The 9067-nt window shown below is 43.6% G+C and overlaps 1 protein-coding gene across 1 annotated transcript in view; it reads left to right on the top strand.

Annotated features, from left to right (window-relative positions):
* LOC130456140 (ribonucleoprotein RB97D-like) overlaps positions 1-7968 on the top strand; it is a 110359-nt gene extending 102391 nt beyond the window's left edge. Inside the window, exon 2 of the mRNA XM_056809354.1 lies at positions 5602-7968. Within this exon, the coding sequence (XP_056665332.1) occupies positions 5602-7514 (1913 nt within the window). The 3' untranslated portion in view covers positions 7515-7968. The remainder of the gene's footprint in view (positions 1-5601) is intronic.
* Positions 7969-9067: the final 1099 nt, after the last annotated feature.

The raw sequence follows: 9067 nt of genomic DNA on the forward strand, positions 1-9067 counted from the left end.
CAACCTCTTCTTAACTCTGAGTTCTCTTTCCCCACCAGGCTTGGATGCTGCATAGCACATCTTCTCCCTCATCTGAAATAGTCAACAGCATTTTAACCTTCTGTGCCTTATTCATCCAACTTTATCCTCCAGCACTATTTGGGGGCACCAGACATCACCAGAGGGCTAGCTTAGTCAGCTGGGGAAAAGCTTTTGACAGACTTCCTTTCTGGAAGCCACAAGTCCAAAATACTTCAGGGTTGAGTCCTTAGTCAATGAATTATATACCAAGTAGAGTTTGAAATGAGGTTTCTTCAGATGAGACTATGAAAACCAAAACCTCTAGAGACCAAATCCACTTATTTTTTCAACCATCTTGACTAATACACCTAGAAAATATTAAAACTCTACCACAGTCCTAACTATACATATATATGTATATATACACATACATACATAGATATATTTACAATATAATATTAAAAGCTATATTCTTGATATTTTCTTATTTTCACTGAACATAAATAGTCAGCCCTGGCGAGTAGCTAATTGCAAGACTTCTGTGTCATAGCCCAGTGATGCCCCCCCCCATTATTTCAGTTCACATTTCAAAGTGAACAAGTCACCTTGGGATTTGTGGTGGTGGTCGCCATAAATCTTGGTTGCAGGTAAGGAATAGACTCCAAAATGTGTCAGTAATTCATGGGATGCTATGATAGCTCATTTAGCTGGAACATGATAAAGTGTGACAGATGCAGCCTGTGACTAATCATGGCTACATGCTGAAGTTTCTCTTTGGGGAAAGCATGGTATTCTTGCAAATGGTGTCATATGAAAAGCATCTGCTTTCCCTACCAGGAAAAGTGTAGGGACATACCTAGCTCTTATTTCTAATGGAGGAAGACAGAGCCAGGAAGGAATTTATGTTTGGGTTTTCTCTTCCTATTTTTGAAACATTTAATCAACATGGTGCCTGCCCTTGGGCCAGTATTAGGATTCCCATTTTCTAACAGAAAACTGACCAGTACTGCTTGCTATTCCCCAGCCCTACACACACACACACACACACACACAGAGTTAATTCCAGCAATTATTAAATAATTAACAGTTATACAATTTAAACCTCTATATCTGTAGCAGAGGAAAGCTCCTGATGATGAAAATGAAGGCTAGAGAAGCTAGCTCTCATAAACCAGATGTATGAAGGATGAGAGAATTTGACATCTAGCCTGCCTTTATTGGCTTTCCTCTTTTCAGAACCTAATGGATTGCTTCCTGCTACAGTCTGCCAAACTGCACTGAGAGATCACAGATATCTAGAGGAGCCTCATGTCCATTGATCAGGGTTTATCTATTGATTTGTGGTTATGAGGGACCCATTTTTTCCACTTTGCTCTACTTTAATGAAATTGGAATGGATACTAATTTGAACTAAGTGTAGATCTGTAATGGCTGTGGTTTGTTTGTTGTTCTGCATTGTTCCCTGCCCCCCCCTGCCCTGACCATTTTGTTCTCTGAGAATTGGTTACATTAAAACCATAATATTTGTTAATAATCCCAATCTAATCTCATTCTGAGTTAGCTCTACTCCCCGACTTAAAAAATCCAAAGGCGAAGTTTCCCTGGAGTTCAGTGACTGACTGTGGGGAGGAATAATGTTTGAGCCCAACTCTGCTCTTCTCCAAGGAGAGAGAAATGTTTGTGGATTTATAATGTCTATTAGAAGAACCCACCAAAATACTGGAGGCCATCCTCAAATGCTACCATTATAGGGCTCTTTAATTCAAAACTAGGCCAAGCCCCAGGTGTTAGAACTATCAAAAGGCACTTAATAAGTGTCTATTTGCATGTGGCATTGCACAAGGTACATGGAAAAGTTAGAGCTTCTGCCCCCTGCAGAGTGGGATCCTGCCCAAAGGCTTGATACAAAGGTAGGAAGAAAAACCCCAAGTAAATACAATTCAGCCTAGGCAAGCTTAATTAGGAATTGCAAGTTGGGCATAATTTGCACCCTTCCACATAATCTGCAAAGGACAGAAAGACAGGCAGTTGTCTGAGTGATTAGAGATGGAATGCTTGCTGGACTGGCGCATGGGTGCCATTACAAGTGCAGCTGAGGTAGGAAAGGTTTTGAAGGGAAAGCAAGCTCAGTAAAGGATGAAAGGGGCATTGATCCCACTTGTCTCTGAAAAGGGGAGGGGGCAGCCAGGAAGGGAAGAAGAGAAGAGGGAAATGAAGCTGAAAGGTACCTGAGGAGTTTCATTAAGTCACAGCTGCTGCCTCTGGGCAAGATGTATCCTGTATTATTTTTGATACATGCATAGTGGGCCTTTTTAAAAAAAGCTATTTAAAATGGTTTCTCTCTTTAGAAGGCAGCTTTGGCTGTCTTACAACTCCCTATGCCTACCTGGTAACGAGTTGTCCAAGCTTGCTAAGGCAGGAGACTGTCCATTACCAGTGGCAGAGACCACCTACACTAGACTAGCCTGGAGTCCTGAGGTTACAGATCAGTAAATTCAGTCTGAGCACTTATTCCTAGGCGGGGATCTTGAGGCTACAAACTAGAGCTGGATTTTTTGTTTGAGGGTCTAGACTTGAGAAAGTAATGAAGAAAGTATGAATAACACCAGTTCAACTTCAATGTGGGTTGTATATCTATTAAACATTTACCAGCACACCTTTGTATGGCAGGGTGGAATCCATTCCTGGTCCATTCCCACACTCCTGGACCTGGACACCTAGAGAATTATTTCCTCCTCAAACCATTACAAATATATGAATGAGCTTCAGTGACTTGTTAATGATCTGTGGGTGTTCTGTCATGTCAGAGTCTTCATGACCTCTTTGACAAAACTGCCCATGGGTGTCCTTTAGTAAAGATACAAGAGTGGTTTGCCATTTCCTTCTCCAGCTCATTTTTCAGATGAGGAACTGAGGCCAGCAGAGTGAAGTGGCTTACCCAGGGTCACACAGCTAGTGTCGGAAGCCAGACTTCAACTCAGCTCTTCCTGGCCAAAGTTCTAGCACTCTATGCACTGAACCTCCTAGTTGCCTTATTAATTATTAGCACTCACTTTTTATAATTTTTATTTGTTTTCTCTGACACCTCCCACTCTTACCACTGCCCAGAACATCTTTATAACTTTGTTTCAAGTTTGAATTACTGCAGAAGCCTGCTCTGCTGTTTTTTTAGTTAAAAGTCATCCATTCCATCAGTCATTTCACAGATAAAGGCCCCAAAACCCTATGCATTCATTTAGCTGCATCTGGCAGGACCAGAATTTGAACCTAGATCCTCTGACTTCAAGCTTCTGCAAAGAACCAAATGACCACATTACTTTAATGCCAAGAATTAAATAGAATCATTCCAATGAGTAGGGCTTTACTGGTGAAGGGCCATGTATCAGTTAGGAAACCAACAAGTTTTAAATAATTAATATGGTCTTGAGTACTGCCTATTGAAAGAAAGGTAAATATTTATCATCCATGCCCTTAAGGAGCTTCCATTCTAATGGGGGAGAAAATATGCAAATAAGGACATACAAGACATCCTCTGAGGAGAAGGAAAACAACCTGAGCTTGAAAGGCCTTCACAGATGACCATCATCTTTAGGCTTAGGACCCTTTCTTTTCAGCTGCTAGTATAAATGTGATTAAGTATTGTGCTTTGCACCATAATATCTAGTAAATTGCATGGCTTCTTATGTTTCCTGGATTGTGCTAGAACTGTTCTCTCCCAAGTTACCAGTGATTTCTTAGTTGCCAAATATAATGATATTTTTTCAGTCTTCACCCACTTCTTCTCTCTAGGTTTTTGGGACACCCATTCTCTTTTGCTTCTCCTGCTATCTATCTGTATTCTCTTCTTTACTGGATTATCTTCCCAGTAGGGCTCATAAACCCCTGAGGCTCTCCATTTGGCCCTTTATCTTATCACTTTATAGTATTTCATTTAGTAATCCCATAAACTGCCTTGGATAAATTTATCATCACTATGCCACTTACAGCCTTAACCTCTCTTCTGATTAATCCACAGCTGAATGGACATCTAAAACTAGATATCCCATGGACACCTTCATAGACATCTTCAAGTCTCCATGTCCAAAGCAAAACTTCACTGTTACTACTGAAGCCACCACTATTTTCACAATCTAGGGGGCATCCTCAAATCCTTGATCTCTATCACCCCTCCACCCACCCCCATATCTAATCTTTTGCAGAGACCTGTGGATTTTACCTTTACAGTACTCTTATATAAAATCCTTTCACTCCTCTGAAACTGCCACCATCCTGATGTAAGCCTTCATTACCTCATGCCTAGTCTATTGCTGTAGTTTACGGGTTGGTCTCCCTGCCTTAAGTACCTTGTCACTCCATTTCTATCCTCTGCTCCACTTTCATGGTGATCTTCCTTAAGCTCAGGTCTGATGATGTCACTTCTCTAGTCTAGAAGCTCCAGTGGTTTCATGTCACTTTCAGGACCAAAGAGAAAATCCTCTGGCAATCAAAGCCTTCAAAGGGTCTTCTGATATCCTGTGACAATTGCATCCTTTCTGTTTCTCACATAAGATACTCCAGCTCTCCATTCTGGGCATTTTTATTGCCTGACCTCCCTATGCCTAGAATGCTTCCTCTTCATCTCTGCCTCCTAGCTTTATTCAAATCCTAATTAAAATCCCACCTTCTACTGGAAGTCTTTTCCAACTCCCCTAAATTCCAGTGCCTTCTCCCCTGTTGATTATTTCCAAGTTATCCCGTGCATAGCCTGTTTGTATATAGTTAGTTGCCTCTTGTTTCCCCCTTTAGACTGTGAGCTCCTTGAGAGCAGACTGTATTTTGCCTTTCTTTGGTTTTTAAGTGCTTAGCACAGTGCCTAGCATATAGTTGGTGCCTAATAAATGTTTACTGACTGGTTGATTATAGGGTAGTAGAGTGGCCAGAAGAAGACTACACTTGGAAGTCAGTGAGACTTAAATTCACATCTATCCTGACTCTGGCACTTCTCCCTGACGCTGTTGTGCCTTATACATGTTACCTCTCTGAGTCTTACTTTTCTCATCTGTAAAATAGAATTTGTGTTCCTGTAGCTGATACCTCTAGGTGACAGAGTAGATGGAGTGCGGGCCTGGAGATGGAAAGACTGACCCTGTCTGCCTCAGTTTCCTCATTTGTAAAATGAATTAGAGAAGGAAATGGCAAATCACTCCAGTATTTCTGCCAAGAAAGCCCCAAATAGGGTTATGGGGAGTTGAGCAGAAATTAATAGCTTAACACCAGCAACCACCTGTCATGCTTGAAAGCAACTTACTAGCATTTATGATTTCCTTGGGGGATGGGGGGGGGGGTCAAGGGAGGGTGTGGTAGTTGCAGTCCCTCTCCAGGAGCATTTACTGGGGTTTTTACAAAGGTCTTTCAGGTCAGAGTCCACAGGAACTGGAATATAAGTAAATCCCGAGGTCACCTTGTGAGGTGGCTGATAATCCTCGGCAGCTGCCTGAGGCCCTGTGGCTTGCCTCTGGCTAGTATGGGAGGCAAGCTGTAAAGGGAACACTTCCTTAAAGAAAGGCCTATGATTGTTCAGCTGCAGTTCCCGCCTCTCCTCTGGGGGCATTTAACTTGGAGGTCTGAAGCAGCCACAGAGAGTAGCTGTGCAGAGAGGGCTCCCTTGGCGTAGGCTAGGCGTGCTGAGTAATTGGGCACGCTGCGCGGTCGTACTGAGCTGGGCGGGAAAGGGCTGGGCAAGGAGTGCACACTCCACTCTGCTGCGCAGCTCGTCCACCAGCTCCCCTGCTCCTGCTCCTGCTCCTGCAGTCGTACTTCCACCTGCTCCTTCTCCGGCCGCCCGGCTGCTCTTTTCTGCCCTGCGAAAGCTCCTGCCACCCACCAGGCTGGCTCTCTCTCCAGGTTCCCGGCTCCGGCCAGGGCCAGGCCGCAGCCCGAGCTCCTCCGTGCTGAAAAGTGCCCAGCTTTGTAAGTTGTTCGTTGGTGGCCTGAGCCCATACACCACCGAGATTCGGCTTCGCAGCTACTTTGAGGCCTTTGGCTGCCTCCGAGACTGTGTGGTGGTGATGAATGCGCAGACCAACCGCTCACGCTGCTTCGGCTTTATTACCTTCTCCAGCTTGAGTGAAGCTGATGCTGCAATGGCCGCCTCGCCCCATGAGGTGGATGGCAGCCGGGTGGAGCTGAAACGTGCGGTGTCCCGGGAGGATTCCTGCAAGCCTGGGGCCCATGCCCGGGTCAAGAAGATCTTCGTAGGTGGTATCAAGGGAGATGTGAGCGAGAGTGACCTGGTGAGGCACTTCTCGCAATTTGGCCCCGTGGAGAAGGCCGAGATTATCGTCAACAAGCAATCCGGCAAGAAGCGGGGCTTTGGCTTTGTCCATTTTTTTGACCATGATACTGCAGACAAGGCTGCTGTGATTAAGTTCCACCCCATTCAAGGTCACCGAGTGGAGGTCAAGAAGGCCCTGCCCAAGGAAGACCTAGACCAGTGGAACTTTAACCTGCCCATGCTGGGGAGCAACAGCTGCACCTGGAGATCTTCTACTCGAGCTCATGCAGGTGTAAGCCCAGATCTCAGCCCCACCCATACCCCAGTCCCCGCCCCTCCTCCCACCATCAAACCTGAAGAGGGCTCCAAACCCGCTGGGTGGCCAGGCCCCAAACTTGCCGGGTGGATGGGTCCCAAACCTACCGGGTGGCTGGGTTCCAAGCCTGCTGGGTGGCCGGGACCTGAATCTGACAAGGAGCCTGACCCCAAAGCAGTTGTAGAGGTGGCTCCTGAACCTGATGGAGATGATGCTTCCAAATCGATTGGGGACCCTCCTTCCAAGTCTGATAGGAGCCCTGATCCCAAACCTGATGGGAATTCTGCCCCCAAGTTTGATGAAGGTCCCATCCCGACATTTGCCTGGATCCCCACCCCCAAAACTGGTTGGGGCCCTGACAACAAACCAGGTTGGGACCCTGTGCCTAAACCTGTTGGGGGAAGTGCCCCCAAACCTGATGAAGAGTCCTGGGCCCCTGAAGTCAAGTTTGGCAGTGACCCCGACCCAAAATCTCCAGTCGATCCTGCCCTTAACACAAGCTTCAACCCCAAATCTGGCTCTGGACCCAACCCAGGTCCCCAGGTCCAGAAGCCCAAACCAAGTCTCCTTGCTTCCAAGCCCAACCCAAAACTGGGTCTCCTTGGCCCCAGGCCCAACCCCAACTCGGGCCTCCTGGGCCCCAGACCCAATTCGGGCCTCCTGGGCCCCAGACCCAATTCAGGCCTCTTGGGTCCCAGGCCCTACCCAAACCCTGGCAGAGGGAATGGCCGCAGACACAGCCGAAGCCGAGGCATCTATGATCAGATAAGCCGCAGAGGGAGCTACAGCAGTTCCAGTGGCTACAGTGAGCAGAATGAATATGGAACCAACTATAGCCAGTTCCATCACCGAGGCTCCCTTGGGCCGATGAAGAAGCGTCGGGGTGTTTGGGAATATCAGGAAGAATCCCCCAGGGGTGGAGACATTGACTATGAGGACAACTAGGAAGAGATTTTTTTTGGTAATTAATTAGGGGGATATAGGCACTCCTTCCCAATCCCTGGTTTGGGCCCGTCCTTTGACCATTTGCTAAGTGCCCTTATAAGTCCAACCAGCTCTTACTCCTTTGTATTAAGATAGACTACCCCATTTTATACATTTATCTGTGTAGTCTTCACCATTTAGTTAATTATTACTTAGAATTTTGTTGTTATTATACTAGCCAGGAGGTTTGTTATTTGTGTTTATTAGGGTTACATGAAGGTTTAGTGTGGAAATTGTTAGGGGAAAATTTGGGGAGGTTTGGGTGGGGAGGTGACTATTGAAAGGACTTAGTGCCTACATGCCTTCTGTTACTTGAAACTTGTTTGATTTCTAAGAAAAAACTTAGATGAATCCTAAGTTTAGTTTCTTTATTTTAATAAAATTATTTAACCTTACAAATGTCTCCTTTTTTATTTCCTTAGAATCTCTTCATCAGTCAGTTAAATAGCAATTCATTACTATTGAAGAGGTTTCTGTTTTCTCATTTGTGTGGATTCTTAAAAACAAGACCCCAAATTTTTATCCAAAGATTGACAGGAAACAAAATTGGATATCCATCCTACTAATGAAGCCTGATCAATAATTGTATTAAAAGTTAATTTCAGTCCATGAACTCTTAACTTTGAAGGCCTTCTAAGCCTCTATTAGGATTCTTTAGCCATTCATTCTCATTTACTTTGCCACTTTACATAATTTTAATTTTGTTATTTATATATAAATATATTTTAAATATATTATTATATAATAATACAATGTAATATATAATACATTTATAATTTATATTATTTAATTTTAAATAATCTTAAGTACTTTTGCCTTCTGAGTTTATTCATTTAATTTTTATGGATTTCTCTGTATTCCTCATACTTAACTGCATTTTAGTATTTAATACATTATAGTTTTAATAATTATATTTAGTATTCAGTACATTATATATATACATATATCTATAAATATCCTCCCACTTTTTGTGTTAATGGGCCTAAAAGAGTTTAAATATCCTGGTATATATTCTCTCTCTCAACAGCATGACTATATTTGGATTTTTTTCTCACTTTGCAAAACTTTGGAAGTATTTATACTCATGCCTTGTATGTAAAAACATCTGTGTGTGTGTATTTGTACATATACACATATGTGTACATATACAGCTATAGATACATCCATTAATTTCCCAATTTAATTTTATAATTTCTTAAACATTTGCTAATTACATTTTTTTAAGAAATAAAATGTTTCCTGTTCGCAAAGTCACAGATTCAGAGCTCACCGGGACATCAGAGATCATCTAATCTACCTCTCCTCTCAGAATTTATAGAATGAATACCAGAACCGAGAGGCTTTGTGATTTTTCCCCAGCTTGCTGAGGTAGTAAGTCACTACACCAGGATTCCAACTTAGAACTTTAGACTCATAGCCACACTGATCCATCCCATTGCCCTCTGATACACCCCCCTTGAGAGTCTGCTCTACTGTTAGATCTGGCCATTTTGCTGAAGATTTCAGATTGATAG

This window comes from Monodelphis domestica, chromosome X (genome assembly GCF_027887165.1).
Source record: "Monodelphis domestica isolate mMonDom1 chromosome X, mMonDom1.pri, whole genome shotgun sequence".
Lineage (NCBI taxonomy): Eukaryota > Metazoa > Chordata > Mammalia > Didelphimorphia > Didelphidae > Monodelphis > Monodelphis domestica.